The 24,095-nt window shown below is 40.6% G+C and overlaps 1 protein-coding gene across 1 annotated transcript in view; it reads right to left on the bottom strand.

Moving 5' to 3' along the window:
* The window catches only part of DSCAM (DS cell adhesion molecule), a 664,082-nt gene that overhangs the window by 289,639 nt on the left and 350,348 nt on the right, over positions 1–24,095 (bottom strand). The window contains exons 5-8 of the mRNA XM_061168054.1: positions 21,755–22,033; positions 14,460–14,735; positions 7,384–7,680; positions 6,368–6,643 (exon numbers count right to left, since the gene is read on the bottom strand). Coding sequence (XP_061024037.1) covers positions 6,368–6,643; positions 7,384–7,680; positions 14,460–14,735; positions 21,755–22,033 — 1,128 coding nt within the window. The remainder of the gene's footprint in view (positions 1–6,367; positions 6,644–7,383; positions 7,681–14,459; positions 14,736–21,754; positions 22,034–24,095) is intronic.

Below are 24,095 nucleotides of genomic sequence, written 5' to 3'. Positions count from 1 at the left end.
GAACACAGCCCCACCCATCAACAGAAAATTGGATTAAAGATTTACTGAGTATGGCCCAACCCATCAGAACAAGACCCAGTTTCCCCCTCAGTCAGTCTCTCCCATCAGGAAGCTCCCATAAATCTGTTATCCGTCTCCACCAGAGGGCAGACAGACTGAAAACCACAATCACAGAAAACTAACCAATTTGATCACATGGACCATAGCCTTGTCTAACTCAATGAAACTATGAGTCAGGCCATGTAGGGCCACACAAGATGGACAGGTCATGGTGGACAGTTCTGATAAAACGTGGACCACTGGAGAAGGGAATGGCAAACCACTTCAGTATTCTTGCCTTGAGAACCCCATGAACAGTAATGAAAAGGCAGAAAGATAGGACACTGAAAGATGAACTCCCCAGGTCAGTAGGCTTCCAATATGCTACTGGCCATCAGTGGAGAAATAACTCCAGAAAGAACAGAGAGATGAAGCCAAAGCAAAAACAACACCCAGTTGTGGATGTGACTGGTGGTGGAAGTAAAGTCTGATGCTGTAAAGAGCAATATTACATAGGAACCTGGAATGTTAGGTCCATTAATCAAGGCAAATTGGAAGTGGTCAAACAGGAGATGGCAAGAGTGAATGTAGACATTCTAGGAATCATCAAACTAAGATGGACTGGAATGGGTGAACTGTAACTTAGATGACCATTATATCTACTACTGTGCGCAAGAATCCCTTAGAAGAAATGGAGTAGCCATCACAGAGTCAGAAATGCAGTACTTGGATGCAATCTCAAAAACAACAGAATGATCTCTGTTCATTTCCAAGGCAAACCATTCAATACCACAGTAATCCAAGTTTATGCCCTGACCAGTAATGCTGAAGCAGCTGAAGTTGAATGGTTCTAGGAAGACCTACAAGACCTTCTAGAACTAACACCCAAAAAAGATGTCCTTTTCATTATAGGTGTGTGTGTGTGTGTGTGTGTGTGTGTGGTAGTCACTCAGTCGTGTCCAACTCTTTGTAACCCCATGGACTGTAGCCCGCCAGACTCCTCTGTTCATGGGATTCTCCAGGCAAGAACACTGGAGTGGATTGCCATTTCCTTTTCCATCATTATAAGAGGACTAGAATGCAAAAGTAATAAGTCAAGAAATACCTGCAGTAATAGACAAATTTGACCTTGGAGTACAGAATGAAACAGGTCAAAGGTTAATAGAGTTTTGCCAAGAGAACACACTGGTCATAGCAAATACCCTTTTCCAACAACACGAGAAGACTCTACACATGGACATCACCAGATGGTCAATACTGAAATCAGATTGGTTATATTCTTTGCAGCCAGAGATGGAGAAGTTCTATACAGCCAGCAAAAACAAGACCGGGAGCTGACTGTGGCTCACATCATGAACCCCTTATTGCCAAATTCAGACTTAAATTGAAGAAAATAGGGAAAACCACTAGACCATTCGGATATGACCTAAATCAGATCCCTTATGATTATACAGTGGTAGTGAGAAACACATTTAAAGGATTAGATCTGATAGGCAGAGTGCCTGGAGAACTATGGACAGAGGTTTGTGACATTGTATAGGAGACAGGGATCAAGATCATCCCCAAGAAAAAGAAATACAAAAAGGCAAAATGGTTGTCTGAGCAGGCCTTAGAAATAGATGTGAAAAGAAGAGAAGCAAAAGGCAAAGGAGAAAAGGAAAGATATACTCATTTCAGCCCACTCCCCAAATCCACATTTCAAAGTCCCCCTGGTCAGAATCCAAAATCTTGGTCCACAGACACGTGATACTAAGCCTTTCTCTTCATAAGACTTTCCCAAGCCATGGTCATTTTAGGCTCCCTCTCTTGACTTTTCCATCATCCAGACTAGAACTTCTGGAGTCATCTCTGGTTCTTACTCACCCTCCCTCACCAAACCCATTTCTTCCCTTTCATCTCTTCAGTTTAATTAATTATCTTTCTCTCTTAAATTAGGTGCTCAGTGTGACATGACCTTACTTCTAAAATAATATTCTTTCTCAACTTTTAAAATAGCTTTCTTTCTAGGTTTTTTGACTTAACTTCTCCTTACATTAATCCTGGCTTCCCACTGCGATGTGAATTACTTTTCAAAAACACACTGTGGAGTGGTAAGTGGAAAGTAGAGATGTGTATTCGAGTCTTGAATACATTACCGGGCAACTCTGAGCAAGTTCCCTGCTCTCTCCTATTCTCCTTCTCTGCTGATGTTTTATCTACATTACAGAGTCACTGTGAGTATTAACTAAGGTTACAATTATGAAAGTGTTTTGTAAATGACAAAGTTTTACATAAATACAAATAGAAGGTGACATTTTTACCTAGCAGCCAATTAACTTTCCTGGCAGTGTTGGTCCCTAGCAATTAGAACACTCAATTAGGCACTGTTCAAGTTCAATGTGGCACCTAAAATGGGGCAAGAAAAGCTTTGAAATGTGTTAAATATAACACTGCTTGTTAAATTGAAATGAAGTGAAAAAAGGGATTCCGACTTTCATTTCTCCCTGCATGTTTGAAGGCAGGGAAACTGTGGAGGTTTAGTCGCTTAGTTGTGTCCAACTCTGTGATCCCATGGACTGCTGCCCACCAGGCTCCTTTGTCAACAGGATTCTCTAGGCAAGAATACTAGAGTGGGTTGCCATTTCCTTCTCCAGGAGATTCTCCCAAACCAGGGATTGAACCCATGTCACCTACACTGGCAGACGGATTCTTTATCACTGAGCCAGCAATGAAGCCCCAAGCAAAACTGTGCTTCTTATTAATGTATTTTAGAACTTAAGTCTCAGGCATTATTAATGATTAATGCTATTTATATTGATTTTTGAGGTTTTTTTAAAAAAATGTTTCCAATCATATGATACAATATAAGTGAAGGGAGGAGAAAAAAAAAATATATGATTGAAAAATAGTATTGCTCCTAATGTCATCTAAACACACACACACACATTCACAGCCACACACTCAGTCACACACACACACTACTCTCTTCAGTGTTAGAGAAGAACCTCTGGGACAGAAGATAAAAATGGTTTGTTTACAGTTTGCAGCATTATTAGTGGAAACAAGTGGGCCCACTTCCAAAGGAAGCCAACTTTTTAGGTATCATATTTGCTCCTCTAAAATTATCTGAATATAACAATATTCATTGTGCAGTTTAACTGCAAAGGTAATGGAGTTGTATATACATGAATAAAATGAGAAAGACTCTTCCAGTCCTGATCCACAGGGAGAGTCAGAAACCTCAGTCTGTTCCTGTAATTCAGTCAATTCCTTATTTCTCTCTTATCATAACTCATCATAATTGAAAATAGCAAAGGTTACTAGTTTTCAAAAGCTTTGATGGACGACAAACCTGACCACTGGAGTGTGATTTAATTTACACATTTCATTTCAAAACATTTTAAAATTCCTATTTAAATGCTCAGAAGTTAATTTGGTTACAACCTTTCCACTGACATCTGAAGAAAGGCTAAAATCATTAATTTATTAACTGTTACCAAGTGCTGAAAGTCAGATATCATCTTAAGCAAGAAAAGCAAGTGGTAACTTGAATTATTTTAAATATCTTTGCGAGAGGGCAATGCATGTGAATATGACTACCTCTAAGAAGTATGCCCTGCTGCTGCTGCTGCTGCTAAGTCGCTTCAGTCATAGGTTGACATAAAAGAAACCAGAATTTATTATTTTTTCCCTGGGAAGCGCTCAGAGGTATAAGCAGGCTTAACTCTGTCCACTCAGCCTGCAAGTCCCTCTTTCAGGATCTATCATTTTATTTGTCTACACAAAAATAAAATTCAATAAAAGTAGGTGGAATATACTGTAGTATTAATAGATGAAATTATATTTAGTTTAGATATTGCTCCCTGAAATATAAGAAAGCATGTTTTGAAGCAATAATAAACAAAAAGTATGAAGGCAAGAGAAAGAAGAGGTGGCAGAGAATGAGATGGTTAGATAGCATCACCTACTCAATGAGCGTGAATTTGACCAAACTCAGGAAGATGGTGAAAGACAGGGAAGCCTGGCATGCTGCAGTCCAAGATGTCCCAAAGAGTCAGGCACGGCTTAGCGGCTGAACAACAAGAACACATACTCTCTCCTCTGCCCAGCGTGTTCATGCTACATGCTCTGTCACTCAGTCATACCTGACTCTTTGCAACCCTGTAGACTATAACCCTCCAGGCTCCTCTGTCCGTTGGATTCTCCAGGCAAGAATACTGGAGTGAGTCGCCATTTCCTCCTCCAGGGGATCTTCCTAATCCAGGGACTGAACCCGCATCTCCTGCATCTCCTGCACTGGCAGGCAGGTTCTTTACCACTGAGCCATCTGGAAAGTCCCCTTTGCCCAGACGTGTGCACAAAATGTTAACTTACGATGAATGAACACCAGTGGGACACAGATTTCTTTAGCAAGTTTTGTATTCCCAGCTTCTTGGTTAAACCCACTGTTTAAAGTCTTTCTAATAAAATTTTTGTTAGTGTGTGATATTTTCCTATGGCAGGGTCCATGGACACATCTACTTTGTCATCTACTCTGCTATCATTAGAGACAGCCAGGAATGACTCTGGCTTTGATCATTTGGCTGTGGTAAGTTTCATAGAGTCCCCTGAAGTGCAAGGAGATCAAACCTAAAGGAAATCAACTCTGAAAACTCACTGAAAGATGCTGAAGTTGAAGCTCCAATAATTTGGCCACCTGATGTGAACAGCCAACTCATTGGAAAAGACCCTCATGCTGGGAAAGACCAAAGACAGGAGGAGAAGGAGAACAGAGAATGAAACAGTTGGTGAAACATCACCGACTCAATGGACTTGAGTCTGAGCAAACTCCAGGAGATGGTGAAGGCAGGGAGACCTGGCGTGCTGTAGTCCATGTGGTCACAAAGAGTCGAACAAGACTGAATGACTGAACAACAGCAAAGTTTGATAGATGGCTCTGGTTTTACATCATCTTTATCGGGAGGGCATCCTGCTTCTTGTCTCCCTGATCTGATGGTCACAGCTCACAGCCTTCTCCCATCTGGCCCGCCCCTGCATCCTCCCTATCAACATTCTTTGCTTGGCTTCTTTTTATCCTGGGGTTGGTTTCTTCTGGGGAAAATTCTTAGCCATCAGATGGGACTTATTTTCTAAGGTATTGACCTGCTGGACATAGAGTAGATATTCCATTTATCATGGGTCAAGAAATAAATCACAAAATGAAGTTTCCTGCAGCTATGACCAATCTGGCTTGCCAAGAATTTCTAATGATTTGAGAAAACTCTTAATATATTCAGTGGTTTAAAAATTCAAAATTATTCATGTGCAGGTGTATGTACATGTATTAATATAAATATGTTACACTGTTATTTTTGTTCAATCTCCAAGTCACATTAGAATCTTTGTGAACTCTATGGACTGTAATTCACCAGGCTCCTCTGTACATGGGATTCTCCAGGCAAGAACACTGGAGTGGGCTGCCATTTCCTTCTCCAGGGGATCTTCCTGGACCAGGGATCAAACCCAGGTCTCCTGCATTGGCAGGTAGATTATTTATCACTGAGCCACAAGGGAAGCCAAATATTGCATAACAGGCACCAAATAATACATTACATTATGTGAGAGTGCATGTGTATGTGTAGGTGTCCCTAAACAGATAAACTAACAGGATTTGTGAGAAAAGATGGTTGGGGAGGACTACAGAAAACCTATGAAGTTTTGCAACCAAGACACTAAAAGACAGTTGTTGGTACTAGGGAGGTAAGTGAGCAGCTCAGACATACAGCTTAGCTGCATGACAAGGAGGCTGGTGTTGAATTGCATGATCACCAAAATTCATCCTGATGGTTAGATTCCATGACTGTCCACATCATGATGTCATGATGTAAAGAAAACTATAAAAGTCAAGAAAAATTTCTGTGGAGTTGTCCATTCATTTCATTCCTATGTTTTTGCTTTGACCTGCTCATTTATTTTGTGTGAAGTCTTTACCCATTACACAAAATCTCTTCCAGTTGGATTCTAAAAGAACTTGCTTTTAGGAGATTGTAGAAAAACAAAGCTAAGTGTTTTAAAATGATTTGTCAGACACCTAGATGACCAAATTAATGATGTGTTTTTTTTTTCTATGATATTATAAAAACACACATCCTCTGGAAAACCAAGCCAAAAATTCATGTGGAGAGAAGACTATGTTAACCATCAGTCTGGTGAGGATGCAATGGTGAAGAGAACACAGCATTTAATACACTTTATCATTCCTCATTCTGAATATGCAGGTTTTCAGATTATTTCATTCTTAGTGGTTGTCTGGTGAAACAGATAAACTTAGCAATGGTGACTTGGGTGGGGACAGAGGGCACAGCCTTACCTTTGACTGTCACATGGACACTCTGGCTCGTGGAGAGTTGGGGCTGGACTAGCACGTTGCAGGTGTACTCCCCCTCATCAACTTCCTTCTGCACATCTGAGAGTTTTAGGGTTCCATTATTCTCAAATGCCACTTGGCGGTGGTTGAAAGGAAGCAGATTTGAGTTCTTATACCATTTGATGGAGTAATACGGATAGCCAATCACACGACAGTGAATGTATGTGTCCCGTCCTGCTATTGCTGTGATATTTTTCATTGGTCGAATGCTTGCAGGCCCTGGAGAGACACAGAGAAACTCTTGAAAATAATTTAAGGGTACATTTTATGTGTGGAAATGAGTACACTTTTCCTTGAGTTTAAAAATGTACTTGTTTTCATGTAAGGACATCTTTATCAATTCAGCAATTTTTTTCTGCATTTGGCACTTTCCACTAAGAAGGTTTTTTTCTTTTCCTTTTCATTTCATTGCTTTCAAATAAATTGAATGAGTGCTAATTATCAACTACGTCTATAAAAACATGTTGAATTATAGGCTAAGGCCATTTATCAATAGAAAGTAACAAGCTGCACTGAACAATCATATTCAGCTGGTGAAACACTGGTAGCAATTCAACTGTTTAACTCTCTCTCTGTAAAACAGATTGTGAGGATGGAGGTTATGCCATGTTGCATTATGAATGTAAGTTAAATACCATGTACATGAAGGTTTACCATGAATGTGGTAGAACAGAAGAGGAGGAAGGAGAGAGCATGCAGAGCATAAACCAGGAAAAGAAAGCTCCAGAGGACAAGTCTAAGAGTAAAACAAGAGAACAAGCTGACTAAGGAAACCAAAATGCCATTTCCAACAGTGACCCAGTCACTGCCATTCCTCAGCAGGAAGCGAGAGGGCAGGAAACAACGAAGCGACATTAATTCGGTCTGGCATTCCAAGACTGGGCTCGGTGCATGCAGACACCTCCTTCTCCGCTACAATGAGTCATGTGTGTTTTTTGAGGAGTTGATTCGACAAGCACCTCTTACGTTTATTCGAGCCTGGTAGAGGACGACGCCCGCCGAGTTGTTGGCCGTGCAGCGGTACACGCCCCCGTCGCGGACCTGAGAGCTGGAAATGTTCAGGTAGCTGACCACGTTGCCCTCCGACGTGATCATCTGGCTGATGCGGTGGCTGCCGCCCTTGAGGATGGGGTCATCGTCCAGGGTCCACGTGATCGTGGGCAGCGGCGTTCCCTTCACGTTGCACATCAGGGAGACGGCCTCTGCCGGACTCACCACTTTCTCACTAAAGGCGGAAATGATTTTGGGAGTTCCATCTGCAGGAAGACAGATCACGCAGGGAAGTGGCATATATGCATAATTAACGGACTTCCGAGTATGTCTATTGGATGATTAGAGAGTGGGTGGAGTGGCTATCAAATGCCCCTCAAAAGGCTGGTTTTATTGATAAAGCTAAGTTCCACTTAGGACAACATATCAGTTTCAAAATAAGTAAATGCAGCCTTAGCTAGCTTTAATCTCTCTCTCCTCTATTTCTTGATTGTCATAATCATGCAACTCAGATGTTCATGATAAAGAATGTCATCTCCCAAGAAGTTTATCATTCAAAACTATTATGTCCCCACCCAAAGTTGTAAACAGAGGAAATTCACACACCTCCATGGCTAATTTAGCTTTCTACTTCCTCCAAGTTAATTAGGGATTGCTCAATGGGGAACTGTTTAGAGGAAGAAAGAGCTCAGACATTGATTATCTCTCTGTCATTTTCTCATAAGGAATCATCTTTTATAGTTTTAATTATAAATAATGATAACTGCATGTGAATTTTCATGAAGGCCCTGAGAATGGGTAAAAGCTAAATCAAGTTGGACCCTTTCAGTATTATTAAATGTCTCCATAAGTATCTTTTCTTTTTTTAAAAAAATTATTTTACTGATGCATAGTTGATTTGTTAGTTTCTGCTCTGCAGCAAAGTGATTCAGTTATACATACATATGTTCTTTCTCAGATTCTTTTCCATTGTGACTTATCATAGGATACTGAGTATAGTTCCCTGTGCTATACAGTAGGACTTTGCTTATCCATCCCATTTGTTGTTGTCCAGGCACTTAGTCATGTCCAACTCTTTGTGACTACCTGGAATGCAGCACACCAGGCTTTCCTGTCTTTCACCATCTCCCAGAGTTTCCTCAAACTCATGCCGATTGAATCCACCCTTTATGTACTGATACTAGTTTGTATCTGCTAATCCTGAACTCCATCCCTCCAATCCAGCCAATCCAACTCTCCTTCCCTGTGGCAACCCCCAGTCTGTTCTCTATGTCTGTGAGTCTGTTCCTGCTTCATGGGTATGTTTATTTATGTCCTAGTTTAGATTCTGTAAGTATAATAAGTAAGCTGGTCATCTAATTTATCTGGGATACTTCTGAGGATAAAATTGATACTAGGAGGACAGACACAACTCAAGACCATCCCAGGAAAACAAGGAGACTAATCTTAGGAACATTTCCATAGAAATTTCCAATGTTTTTTGACAAAGACCAAATTTTCATATTCCATTTTTTTTAAATCATGTATTAAAATATCTCCTTAATGTCATATGCTATGTGGCGTGCTGTGCTGTGCTTAGGCGCTCAGTCTTATATGACTCTTTGTGAGCACATGGACTGTAGCCCGCCAGGCTCCTCTGTCCATGGGGATTCTCCAAGCAAGAAAACTGGAGTGGGATGTCATGCGCTCCTTCAGGGGATCTTCCCAGCCCAGGTATTGAACCCAGGTCTCCCACATTGCAGGCAGCTTTTTTTTTTTTACCAGCTGAGCTACCAGGGAAGCCCAAGTTATATGCTAGTAACAACAAATGCATTTTTTAAAATGTATTTTAGGCCTCCGTTAGAGAGATACAGGGCATCCCAGGTGGACTAGTGGTAAAGAATCTGCTGCTAAAGCAGGAGATGCAAGAGACACAGGTTCAATCCCTGGGTCGGGAAGATCCCCTGGAGGAGGAAATGGCAACACACTCCAGGATTCTTGCCTGGAAAATTCCATGGCAAGAGAAGCCTGGCGGCTATAGTCTATGGGGTCAAAAAGAGTCAGACAAGACTATATGACTGAGCACACACACATTAGAAAGATACACACATATTAGAGAAAAATGTGTGAAAGTCAAAAGAATGGAAAGTTACCAATGGATCTGCCAGCTTCAGGCGTATAAATCAACACTGTGACACTTTATTTTCCAGGCATAGATATATCATTTTGACAGAACTATGATCACATGCAACTGGATTTCTGTGTCTAGTAATAAGCCTTGCTGGTGGAGATATTGTTTTTTAAAAATTGGTGCAAATTTGAAAGATAATGATTAACAGATTTTTTTTTTTTACTTTTTAACTTGAATTATAGAAATTACATGCATTCATTGCTGAAAAATTTGAAAGTATAGGTAAGCAAAAGAAAAGTTAGAAACAAAAGGGAGGGGATATAGGTATACCTATGGCTGATTCATGTTGAGGTTTGACAGAAAACAGCAAAATTCTGTAAAGCAATTATCCTTCAATAAAAAATAAATAAATTGAAAAAAAAACAGAAAAAAAAAATCTAAAGCTATCTTGCAATTCCATTACTGAAGGTAAGTGTTGCACCATCTTTTCATTTGCGAATTGCTGAATCTTAACTTCTTCATTCCAGCTCACGTTTTGGGAGGCTGGAGAAGGCTTTCAAATATATTTTTTTCAGGGTCAGATACTTAGATTACAAACATCTTTCTTTTACCATCAAAGATGACAAAAATAACTTCATAATATTAAAATGGAAAATCTGCACTTTAGCCCTGAGAAGTCTGCAGACATGACTTCAACGTGCTCTACATTTAATTTACAGAGAAGTTAGATGTCATTCTGATCATAATTCTTTGTATATGACCAATTGTTGATGCTTGAGAATGTTGAGGTTATTTTATTTGACCTTACAACTCAATATATTTTGTCAGGATGCGTTTAGCTATAAATTTCTTTTCACTGATTTTTACACTAAGCATTGAACTCTCAAGTCTATTTTAAAATCTATTTGGGAAAGTTTTCTTCACTTATGCTTTTATTTTTGTAGATAAAGTTTACCCACAACTAAATGTATAGATCTTAAGAGTACCAACAGAATGAGTTTTGTTAAATAAATACACCTATGTAACTACAAAATGAAGAAGATAAGAATCATTTCTATCACCCCCTACTTGTTGCTAGGGGTTCTTTCAAGCAGTCTCTACCCACCACATGCACTCTTCTGATTTCTATCACCATGCATTACTTCAGCCTGTTCTTGGCTTCAAACTCATGTTTGTGTGTGCCCTACATGTACTCTGTCATAACCAGAGTACAGTTAGTAAAATTAGGAGCTGCAACTTTGGAACTGTAATATTGTCTAATGCAGAGTCTGTCCATTGACCAGTTATGTCCCTTACAGCTATTTTTCCCCAGTCCAACCATTATCATACCTTACATTTATTTGCAGTGTCTCATTAGTCTCTTTTAATCTGTAACATTCTTCAGTTTCTACTCAGCTTCTTGACTTTGACATTTTTGAAGAATTACTTTGTAGCCAGTTGTTCAAACCCAGTTTGATATTTCCTTGTGATTAGATACAGATTTTGCATTCTTTGACAAATGCTGTGGAAGTACTATTGTTTTTCTGTGTGTTTATTGGCTGTTTGTGTATTTCCATTCATGAAATGTCTGTTCAAATCTTTTTTTCCATTTTTATGTTACACTATTTTTCTTTGGTATTGATTGGTAGCAGTTCTTTATGTCTACTGAATACATGTATATGTATAACATACACATACAAACCGAATATGATGAATATACATACATATATATAAGTCAGTACAAATTTACTTTTACATGTATATAGGTCAGATTACATCCCTCGTGGCTCAGACAGTAAAGAGTCTGCCTGCAATGAAGGAAACCTGAGTTCGATCCCTGGGTTGATAAGATCCCTTGGAGAATGAAATGGCAACCCACTCCAGTATTCTTGCCTGGAAAATCCTACGGGCAGAGGAGCCTGACAGGCTACAGAGTCCATGGGGTCGCAAAGATTTGGACACAACTGAGCGACCAACACTTTCACTTTCAAGTCAGATTAAATTACACATAATGTTTGTCAGACATATGTATACTATATATATATATATATATAGTATACATTATATATAAACATATGTACTAAGTATTTTCTCTCATTTCATATTTGTCTTTTTGTTTTCATTATATTACATTAATATGAGTGTGTATATGCACATTTTATAGTTTTAATCAACTATGAGAAGTTAAAATTACAATTATTCAGGTAAAATGGAGGAAACTTGCAACAGATAATCTCAAAAACTTAATTTATATTCTGTCCTTTGTGTAATTTTATGTATGCTAAAAACTATAATACAGTGATGTAATGTTATAATTTGTCAATTGCTATTTAGGAAAATTAAATGAGAAAACAATTTTGCTAAATGGCTACTAACATATTTGTCATTTTTCATGTACTTTATTTCTATCTGAGTTTCCACTTCAGGTCATTTTCTTCATCATGAATGGTTTCATTTACTGTTTCTTAGCATGCAGGACTTCTGGCATCATGCTCTTCACAAGCTTTTGTTTATTGAAAATATCTTTTTTTGGCTTTAACTTTTAAAGACTATTTTTGATAGATGTAGTCATGTATATCGATGGGGTTTAAAACAATAAATTAAAAAAATTCACTTCAATCTCATTAAGACTGTGTATGTGTGCTCAATCATGTCTAATTCTTTGCAACTCTATGGATCATAGCCTGCCAGGGTCCTCTGTCCATGGGATTCTCCAGGCAAGAATACTTAAGTGGGTTGCCATTTCCTTCTCCAGGGGATCTTCCCAACCCAGGGATCGAACCCTTGTCTCTTATGTCTCCTGCGTTGGCAGGAAGATTCTTTATCACTAGTACCAGCTGTGAAGCCCCATCTCATTAGCACTGGAAAATATCCTCAGGAGAAATGTGATATTTGTGTAGAAAATGACTGATATTTCCCCCTTCTTTCAAGGGTCAAATTCTTTCTGCCTGCTTTTGGGTATTTCTGCAGGGTCTGTAAACTATTTTGCTTTCCCCAAAGTTCATTATTTTCATCTTCTCGCAGGTTAGTCTGATACACGCTACTCCATAATTTCCAAAAAATAAGACCTGTTCTTCTTTTTTATGATTCCATTTTCTAGGTGTTCTGGTCTGATCTTGAACCTATAATTATTAGTTCCAGTTTCTTTAAACTTCCTTTCCTGTTTCTTTGTCCTCATAGGAAATATTCCAAAATTCTACATTATATCAGTGGCCATTCTTAGTTGATAGTATTGTGAGTTTTTATAATCTGTTAATCCATAGCTGTTACAGGATGTTACATCATTACAAGAGTCTAGTTAGACACTATCTTAAGGCAGTTACTGGGTATGTGTTTGTAATTCCATTTCTGCTCTCTTTGGCAACATTAGCACTGTCATATCGCAGATGAAAAAAATAAATAAATAAAGTGAAGCTTCTTGTCCTGAACAGAAACTGACAGGCAACAAATAAATCCGTGAGTGGGCTCAGTGGGCTCCTCTCACCCCTCTTTTTATTCAAGCGACAGGCTTTTTTGGAGATGAAAGCAGACATTATTTTCCCAGTGAGACTGGAGTGTCTTTGAAATCTTTCTTGCTGTCACTCTCTGATAACCTCACCTCTTTTGACATTATTATGGATTATCAATACACTCCTTAGGTTTTCTTGGTCACACGAGGTGGTTGCCAAGGTAACAAGGACTAGACAGGTAATCTCTCCCTTTTCTACAAAGAATCTAAAAATAGTGACTATGTGAGGACTACAGGGCATCACCATTAGTAAACTGGCTCTGTGAAAATTGATTACTTTCTACACTTAATTATTATGTGAAACACAGCATCAGGCTTTTAATATGAGTATCGTGCCTTCAGCTAATTTCACCTGTGCTTTAAAATGCTCACTGTCTTCAAGGAACTGCTTGAATAAAAATAAGAATGTCATCCTAAGCCTGTTTCTTCTTAAAAATTAACTAAGGTTAAAAAAGTAATAAGAGAAATAGCCTCTTAGCATCAAGAGATATTTAAACTTATTTTCATATTAAATGGATTTTCTTTTCCCCTGCTTTAGGCTATATGAAAGTCATGTAGTTATTTTAATCAGTTGATAACAGATGAATTTTAAATCATATATAAAGGCACAATTTCCAACAAGATATGCAAATTTGCAGATAAAAGCTAGTTCAATTATCTAGTGATAAACATGTCTCTTGCTTGAATGTGTCCTGGACAGTGTCTTTCCCTGGCTGATTGATAAGCTTGAAGATGTAAGTAAGCAGTAGGCAGTTAAAAAAAAGCCTAAAACTCATTATGATAACACAAGGCAATTCTTCAAAAATTTCATTCACCTAAATCTGTGACTCTCTGGACCCAAATTGGGTTAACTCTACAACCCAGGTGCCATTTTTACACTCCACAAAACACTACGTTGAAATGTTGCTCTAAGTGTTGCATCCAAGGTTGTGCTTATCAACTTTGAGGGGGGGCTATTTTGCTCCCCCAAAGGACACTTGTTTGTCATAACTGGAGGGATGCACTGCGAGCATTTAGCAGATAGAGGTGAGACTCCACTCAGCCTCTTACAGTGCATACAGCAGCCCACCAAACCAAGCGCCCCTGAGAAACCCTGGTCAAGAGAACAATGGATCATCCACTGAACCATCAGTCTCAAGTCTCTTTGGTCCACATCTTGACAAGTAACTAAAGTTACTTGTTACACTGAGTGAGCAACATTTATGTTACTTGACTTTATGTTAAACCACGTTATTTATGTTACTTCTACTAGAAATAAAGTTCATTTCATCAGAAATTAATCTTTTATTTGCCCAACTGAGCTAGGAAACTAAAGGAGAGTTACTAGCTGATCAGATAGGAATCTTAAAACTGAGTCATGAGCTCTGCTTCACCATTTGCTCTGGCTTTTGAGTGCTCTGGGTTTGGGTTCTTTTTTTTGGCTGAACCCCATAACGAGGCCCACTGACCTTCAAGGACCACCTGCACAAAGTCTTGAGCGGACAGCCTGTCCTTGCGCACAAAGCACTGGTAGGCTCCCCCGTCACTTCGGACCATGTGATCCATTATAAGGTTTTCGTGGTTGATCCCTGTGATCCTCACATTTTTTCCGGGGTTGAGTATTTCACCATTTCGGTACCAGGAGAGTTCCTGGTCCTCACTTCCAGTCACGCTGCAGGACAAGGAAACCTGGCTTCCCACACTGCTTTTAACTTTCCTAGGGCTGATGGTAGCTTTCAGTGGCTCTGGAGTTTCGGGGAAGAGAAAAAAAGAAGGTAAAAACATCACACATGTAGAGAATATTTCAACATGATGGACTTTTGACAAGGCAAATGTATCTTCACAAGCATTTTTGGCCATTTGACAATATGTCAAGGTAGGTTTTTCCCTCTTACAGAGCACTAAATAGTCAAAGATATTCAATTGAACTGTTAAGTTAATGGGATTTATGTGAGTTAAGCAGTCTTAATTTTGTACTTGCTTGGATGGTGACTGCAGACATGAAAGCAAAGGACAGTTGCTCCTTGGAAGAAAAGCTCTGACAAACCTAGACAGCAAATTAAAAAGCGGAGACATCACTTTGTCGACAAAAGTCCATATAGTCAAAGCTATGGTTTTTCCAGCAGTCACTTACCAATGTGAGAGTTGGACCATAAAAAAGGCCGAGCACCAAAGAATCAATGCTTTCAAACTGTGGTGCTGGAGAAGACTCTTGAGAGTCCCTTGGACTGCAAGGAAATCAACCTGAATATTCATTGGAAGAACTGATGCTGAAGTTGAAGCTCCAACACTTTGGCCGCCTGATGTGAACAGCCAACTTATTAGAGAAGACCCTGATGCTGGGAAAGATTGAGGGCAGGAGGAGAAGGGGGCAACAGAGGATGAGATGGCTGGATGGCATCATTGACTCAATGGAAAAGAGTTTGAGCAAACTCTGGGAGATAGTGAAAGACAAGAAGACCTGGCATGCTACAGCATAGGGGCTTGCAAAGAGTTGGACACAACTGAGCAACTGAACAAAAACAACACGGTCTTAATTTGTACTTGTAAATAGCACTACATAGGCCTGTAATACTGATTACATTAATACTAAATACATTAATACTCTGTAATACTCCCAGAGTTAAGGCAGAGAGGGATTGAGAAAGAACATCTTTTTAACAGTTAGCTACTTTACCATGTAAATGGCAATGTATACAGCTCTTCTGTTGAAATATTCAGTTGTGAGCTTCATGTTAAGACTATTAGGTTTCTAATGCTTTTGTGTGGAATGACATTGCAACAATTGTTAAAAAGGAACCTCAAAAACAAAAGGCCACATTCTGTATGTTCTTATTTCAGTGCTATTTCATTTTGTTTGGGAACATCCTCATTGCTGTTGGCTTTTTTTTTTTTCTTTTTTTCTTGCCTTCTTTCACTGTATGGCAGATAGACTGGTGTTGGTCAGATTCCTTTCTCAGTAAATGTGAGTATTAACCCACTAACAGTAAGAACGGCAATGTGCGGAGCCAACAAGGATCGATATGTTGAATATTTAAATCTATCTGCCTCATCCCAACATGGCACAGATGGGCTTCCTCTGGGCTAGTCTCACACACACAAACTCACTCATATCCTCCATGTGGCTTAACCAGGGCCAACAGCACAGGGTCATGGAACAAGGAAGCAGGTTGCTGTAGAATGTGTGACCAGGAGAGAGGTTTTTTATTTCTTTAAAATGAGGCAAACTGCTTTGGACAAGGTGGTAACTCTCATCCATGACTTTCTATGTTTTCATTCAACAATGAATGAACCCAGTTCAACGCCATAAGCATTTTTTGAGCATTTATACGCCAAGAATGGCATTAAACTCATAAGTGAAGATGAAAATGAAAGACATTTGTGGTACAACTAGCGTGTTCCATAAAGTTACCGTAGTTAAGTCAGTCTCCCCACAGTCCTGCAAGTTTCATGTTATCTCCACTTTGCAGAAGAAGAAAAGGTTATTCAGAGATATGAATTTAACCAAATCCACACAAGTAAATGGCAGATATAAGTTGTTTGCCTCAGTTATTACTGACCTATTAGTCACCACATTGTGAAGTCTTTAAAGAGTTCAGTCTTTTAGATGCATAAGAAAAATACAAGAATAAAGATGGTAACCCAAAGGGTCCAATAGTAGACCTCAAGATTTTGCGTCAAATCAGAGGGAACTGAAGGCAGTAGGAGAAGAGGGCAACAAAGGATGAGATGGTTGGATGGCCTCACTAATTCAATGGACATGAACTTCAGCAGACTCCTGGAGATGGTGGGGACAGGGCAACCTGGCATGCTATAGTCCATGGGGTCATGAAGAGTCAGACACGACTTGGCAACTGAACAATAGCAACAGAGGGAACTAAAGAAAGCTTTCTAGAATTTTTAGCCAGTGAGTAATAGAGCAAGCACATTTTTAGGAGAATCGACTGATTGTATTGTGTTGCACAAATGATAGTGGGAAAATTGGTCAGCAAGGAGGCATTGCGGATGTCTAGCTGTGACTCAACTAAAACTCAAATTAGGACAGGGTGGAGGTGGGGAGCACAGCTGAGAAAGACCTTGAGATACAATCTCTAAGACTCAGCAGGAATTAGATCTAGAAAGGGAAGTCTCAAAGAGGATCTGGGGCTTAAACCTTGCATTTGGATGGTTTGAGAGTGGAAGGAGTCTAGGATAACAGAGCCATTTACATGCCAGAGATGGTGGAGAGCAGTTTGGGATACTCCTGCTAGGCATCTGATATAAAATTGGGAAATACGTTCATCTGACACCCAAGGAGGCTGAGGCTGATCCTGCAAATTCAGGGCTGTTTTCAGAGGGGAGGAATTTGAAACTAGAAAACAAAAGAGAGACGGGGGTGGGGGTGGGGTGGGGGGGTGGTAAGAAGAGAACATTCTGAATTTCCAAGAGCATCATTTACACTTGGAAAAGAGAGATCAAACTAAGGACCAGTCAGAAGGGAGGATGGGCGTGTCAGAGGCATACCTGGAACTTTTCCAGACAAAGCTGACAAATACAAACAGGAAAACAAACATATTCATAATTAAGACCAGATAATCACAATGGTGTGATCACTCACCTAGAGCCAGACATCCTGGAATGTGAAGTCAAGTGGGCCTTAGAAAGCATCACTATGAACAAAGCTAGTGAAGGTGGCGGAATTCCAGTTGAGCTATTTCAAATCCTGAAAGATGATGCTATGAAAGTGCTGCACTCAATATGTCAGCAAATTTGGAAAGCTCAGCAGTGGCCACAGGACTGGAAAAGTTCAGTTTTCATTCCAATCCCAAAGAAAGGCAATACCAAAGAATGCTCAAAATACCGCACAATTTCACTCATCTCACACGCTAGTAAAGTAATGCTCAAAATTCTCCAAGCCAGGTGTCAGCAATACGTGAACCATGAACTTCCAGATGTTCAAGCTGGTTTTAGGAAAGGCAGAGGAACCAGAGATCAAACTGCCAACATCTGCTGGATCAACGAAAAAGCAAGACAGTTCCAAAAAAACATCTATTTCTGCTTTATTGACTATGCCAAAGCCTTTGACTGTGGGGATCACAATAAACTGTGAAAAATTCTGAAAGAGATGGGAATACCAGACCACCTGACCTGCCTCTTGAGAAACCTATATGCAGGTCAGGAAGCAACAGCTAGAACTGAACACGGAACAACAGACTGGTTCCAAATAGGAAAAAGAGTACGTCAAGGCTGTATATTGTCACCCTGCTTATTTAACTTATATGCAGAGTACATAATGAGAAATCCTGGGCTGGAAGAAGCACAAGCTGGAATCAAGATTGCTGGGAGAAATATCAATAACCTCAGATATGCAGATGACACCACCCTTATGGCAGAAAGTGAAGAGGAACTACAAAGCCTCTTGATGAAAGTAAAAGAGGAGAGTGAAAAAGTTGGCTTAAAGGTCGACATTCAGAAAACTAAGATCATGGCATCTGGTCCCATCACTTCATGGCAAATAGATGGGGAAATAGTGGAAACAGTGTCAAACTATTTTCTTGGGCTCCAAAATCACTGCAGATGGTGATTGCAGCCATGAAATTAAAAGATGCTTACTCCTTGGAAGGCAAGTTATGACCAACCTAGGCAGCATATTAAAAATCAGAGACATTGCTTTTCCAACAAAGGTCTGTCTAGTCAAGGCTATGGTTTTTTCAGTGATAATGTATGGATGTGAGAGTTGGACAGTGAAGAAAGCTGAGCACCGAAGAATTGATGCTTTTGAACTGTGGTGTTGGAGAAGACTCTTGAGAGTCCCTTGAACTGCAAGAAGATCCAACCATCCATCCTAAAGGAGATCAGTCCTGGGTGTTCATTGGAAGGACTGATACTGAAGCTGAAACTCAATACTTTGCCCACCTCATGAGAGGAGTTGACTCTTTGGAAAAGACCCGGATCCTGGGAGGGATAGGGGGCAGGAGGAGAAGGGGATGACAGAGGATGAGATGGCTGGATGGCGTCACCGACTCGATGGACATGAGTTTGAGTAAACTCCGGGAGTTGGTGATGGACAGGGAGGCCTGGCATGCTGTGATTCCTGCAGTCACAAAGAGTCGGACACAACTGAGTGACTGACCCGAACTGAACAGATATCTTTTACAATGTGTTACTGTTGTTCAGTTGCCCAGTCATGTCCAACACTTCACAACCCCATGAAATACAACACACCTGGTTTCCCTGTCCTTCACTACCTCCCAGAGTGTGCTGAAACTCATGTGCATTGAGTCGGTGATGCCATCCAACCATCTCATCTTCTGTTATCCCCTTCTCCTCCTACCCTCAATGTTTCCCAGCATCAGGGTCATTTACAATGTCAACAATGATAAATGTCTTTACAGAGAAAGCAATAAACTATTCTGAGCCTTGAGCAGAAAACAGGAGGGGAATGGGGAATGCCTGGGGAGTAAGGCATTGCTTTAGGCTTAGAAATATGGGGAGTTTTAGACATTCAAGTATTTGAAAATCATCTTCCATGTGGAGGGAGCAGCATGGCTTGCACTTTTAGGGAAGGAACTGCTTGTAGGGGGAAGGAAGTTAGATTTCACAGGAAGTAGGCTTTTTTGAAGCAAAACAATGGGAAATGTGACCTTACAGGTTTTCTTGACATGCTTTCACCACTATCTTAATATATAAATTTTATTCAGCAGAAACTAAGGAGCCACAAAAAGTGATTTTGAACCTCCCATTGGAGTAATTCTCAGTAGTTGTCCAATGTTTCATTGTTTCATCGACAAGGCACTTCAGTCACAGAAATATAATTGTGCAGACATTATCTTCCATTTCTAGTGAAAATCAGCCTAAGCACATTCGAATGACATTTGCAGGACTCAGTCTGGACAGCTGATTCCAGGCAATCTTTGGGATATTTGTTTTAAATGGACTCACTTGGGCTGGTATTGTGCTAAAGCCGTCTATATCCATAGTGACATTGAAGAGGCGGTTCCATAAACAGGCATAAGGCTGGAAAAAAGCCAGGATAAGAAAATGCCTCCCTGTTAAATGCCAGACTCATACTCAGTTTGTTCAATTCATCAAATTTTTATGTATACAAATATATATATTATCCTACTGGCAACTAATAGCCATGTATTTTGACCAAAGTTCTACCACTCATTTCTGGTCCTGTGATATTGAGTAAAATCAATTTGATTTGGTTTGTGCATGAGTAAAATTAAAGCTTTATAACTAGATTAGAGAGCGTGCCCCTACAATCACATCCTTTCCTCCTCTGTGTCTGCCTTCAGCTTCCTTCTCATCATCTTCCTCACATTGGTCATTCCAGATCAGTTAGAGGTGAGATGTATCCATCATGCTGTTGTTGTTTAGTTCTTCAGTTGTGTCTGATTCTTCGTGACTGCATGCACTGTAGCCCACCAGACTTCTCTGTCCATGGGATTTCCCAGGCAGGAATACTGGAGTGGGTTGCCATTTCCTTCTCCAAGGGATATTCCCAACTCAGGGATAGAATACCTTCTCCTGCATTGCAGGTGGGTTTTTTTTTTTTACTACTGGGACTTCCCTGGTGGCTCAGCTGGTAAAGAATCTACTTGCAATGTGGGAGACCTGGGTTCAATCCCTTGGTTGGGAAGATCCCCTGGAGAAGGGAAAGGCTACCCACTCCAGTATTCTGGCCTGGAGAATTCCATGGACTGTATAGTCCAAGAGATCACAAAGAGTCAGACATGACTGAGCGACTTTCACTTCACTTTTTTTACCACTGACCCCTAGGGAAGCTATAGTCACCATATTTGGACTAAATTATCTCTAATTTTGAATCCAAGTCCAATTTTCGGATAATTACTGCTCTAGATTCAGCCCTGTAGAGAGGTGATAACAGCCCCATTTAGAAACGTAAAGCAGAATCTGGCAACTGGCCAAGGGCAACTCCTTTGATCTGATCACCATTGCCTGTGCTGACAGCACCACCTTGCTTATCTCTCTCCATTGATTTGCAGACAGGTGGGCCATTCTGAATTCAACAGCTAGGTAATGTTATCTTGGAGCTGGATACTGTGGCCCCAAACTCTCCAACTGTGTTAGTTCAGTTCAGTTGCTCAGTCGTGTCGAACTCTTTGTGAACCCATGAACTGCAGCATGCCAAGCCTCCCTGTCTATCACCAACTCCCAGAGATCACCCAAACCCATGTCCATTGAGTCAGTGATGCCATCCAACCATCTCATCCTCTATCGTCCCCGTCTCCTCCTGCCCTGCATCTTTCCCGGAATCAGGGTCTTTTCCAATGAGTCAGTTCTTCGCATCAGGTGGCCAAAGTATTGGAGTTTCAGCTTCAGTATCAGTCCTTCCAATGAATACCCAGGACTGATCTCCTTTAGGATGGACTGGCTGGATCTCCTTGCAGTTCAAGGGACTCTCAAGAGTCTTCTCCAACACCACAGTTCAAAAGCATCAATTCTTCGGCACTCAGCTTTCTTCACAGTCCAACTCTCACATCCATACACGACCACTGGAAAAACCATAGCCTTGACTAGACGGGCCTTTGTTGACAAAGTAACATCTCTGCTTTTCAATATGCTGTCTAGGTTGGTCATAACTTTCCTTCCAAGGAGTAACCTCCAGCATTTGAAGACTTGATTTCCTCATCTGTGAAATGGGGCTAAAATGGAGTGAGGATTCATGGGAGCTACAGAGAAAGCCAGGGGGTAACTTGTAACAAGAGCTCCACCATTGGCAGACAGCATCACCACTGCCAGTTACCATCCAACTTACGTTTCACGTACAGGCGGCCTATCACCTTAGCAGTTCCATATCTGTTGGACACTTCACACACATAGCTGCCTGAGTCTGAGGGACGTGTGTTCTCAATAAGCAGCCCTGTCATGGTCTTCTGGAACCTTCCAGAGAGTTCCAGGGGCATGTTGTCCTTCAGCCAGCGGTAATCTGGCTCAGGGTGCCCAAGCGCTTTGCAAGGTAGCTCCACACGCTGCCCTGCCATGGCTTTGCGGTGATCAAACCCATCCAGTATGGATGGGGCTGAGTTCGCTGGGTCTGCAAAAGGAAAGGAAAGAATTCTTAGATGCACTGAAGGAGTTAAAGTGTCATTCAGAATCATAGGACCTCATATATAATTCAAATTTTATGTACAATTTCAACTATTAATACATCCTTAGGATTCCTCTGTCCATGGAATTCTCCAGGTAATAATACTGGAGTGAATTGCCATTCCCTTCTCCAGGGGATCTTTCGACCCAGGGATCAAACCCGGGTCTCTGGCATTGCAGGCAGCTTCTTTACTATCTGAGCCACCAGCCACCTGATGCGAAGAACCGACTCATTGGAGAAGACTGTGATGCTGGGAAAGATTGAAGGTGGGAGGAGAAGGGGATGCCAGAGGATGAGATGGTTGGATGGCATCACCAACACGATGAACATGAGTTTGAGTAGGCTCCAGGAGTTGGTGATGGACAGGGAAGCCTGGTGTGCTGCAGTTCATGGGGTTGCAAAGAGTCTGACACAGCTGAGCGACTTAACTGAAATGAACCACCAGGGAAGTCCATATATGCACACACACACACACATAAACACACACACACACACATATGCATATGTATGAACAGAAAGAAAGCCCTATTCATATACATTCCTCTCTCTCAGAATTTTCAAAAGGGTGAAGCTGACACATCACCAAAGAAGATGTACAGATGACTGATAAGCACATGGAAAGATGTTCAGTACTGTTAGCCACTACGATTGCTGTTGTTTAGTTTCTAAGCTGTGTCTAATTCTCTTGGGATCCCATGGCTTGTAGTCCACCAGTTTCCTCTGTCCATGGGATTTCCCAGGCAAGAACACTAGAGTGTATTGCCGTTTTCTTCTCCAGCGGTTCTTCTCCACCCAAGGATCAAACACGTGTCTCCTGCACTGGCACGTGGATTCTTTGCCACAGAGCCACCTGGGAAGCCCAGCCACTAGGGCAATGCAAATTAAAACCATGGTGAGCTACTACTTCACACTTACTGCTGCTGCTGCTAAGTCACTTCAGTCGTGTCCGACTCTGTGCGACCCCATAGACGGCAGCCCACCAGGCTCACCCGTCCCTGGGATTCTCCAGGCAAGAACACTGGAGTGGGTTGCCATTTCCTTCTCCAATGCATGAAAGTGAAAAGTGAAAGTGAAGTCACTGAGTTGTGCTCTTAGCGATCCCATGGACTGCAGTCTACCAGGCTCCTCCGTCCATGGGATTTTCCAGGCGAGAGTATCACACTTACTAGGATGCCTATAATAAAGACCCCCATGGCAGCAAGTGCTTGTGAGGATGTGGAGAAGAAAGTAGAACTTTCATGAATTGTTGACTTGAAAGTAAAATGGGGTAACCACTTTGGAAAACACTTGGCAGTTTTGTAAAATGTTAAACTTCAGTTCATCACAAGGCTCAAAAGCTCCACTGTAAGAATCCACCCTAGACAAAGGAAAACCCATGTTCACTCAAACACTTTTTCACAAATGTTCATAGCAGGATTTTTCATAGGAGTCAAAAAGTTGAAATAGTTCATATTAAACAATAGGACCATTGTTTAGTAGCTGTATAAGCAAAATGTGAATATACATACATATTAATCAGCAATACAAAAGATACATGTTACAACATGTTACTATATGAATGAACATGTTACAACAGGGATGGACCTCAAAACATTAGGCTAAATGAAAGAAGCCAGATGCAAAGCCACATATCACCAAATTTGATTTATACAAAACACACAGAAAACACAAATCTATACAGACAGAGAATAGATTGTAGTTGCCTGCAGCTGGGATTGAATTTGACTGGAAATGGGCATCAGGAATTGATTAATCTTTCTTGTCCTTTTTGTCTAAAGTTTCACTCAGTAAATGCTTCCTTATTGACTTTCTTTTTGAATGATCTGTTCATTGATGTAAATGGGACATTAAAATCTGCTTCTATAATTGTGTTGCTGTCAATATGTCCCAATACATCTGCCAGTATTTTCTTTATTTAAATATTTCTATGTTGGATGCATAGAAATTACCCTTCCTATAGTTTCCTTTCAGATTGATCCCTTTATCATCATGTAATATTCTTTCCTGT

The sequence above is a fragment of the Dama dama genome, chromosome 19 (assembly GCF_033118175.1).
Source record: "Dama dama isolate Ldn47 chromosome 19, ASM3311817v1, whole genome shotgun sequence".
NCBI classification, from domain to species: Eukaryota; Metazoa; Chordata; class Mammalia; order Artiodactyla; family Cervidae; genus Dama; species Dama dama.
This window is presented reverse-complemented; position numbering and strand designations above follow the sequence as displayed.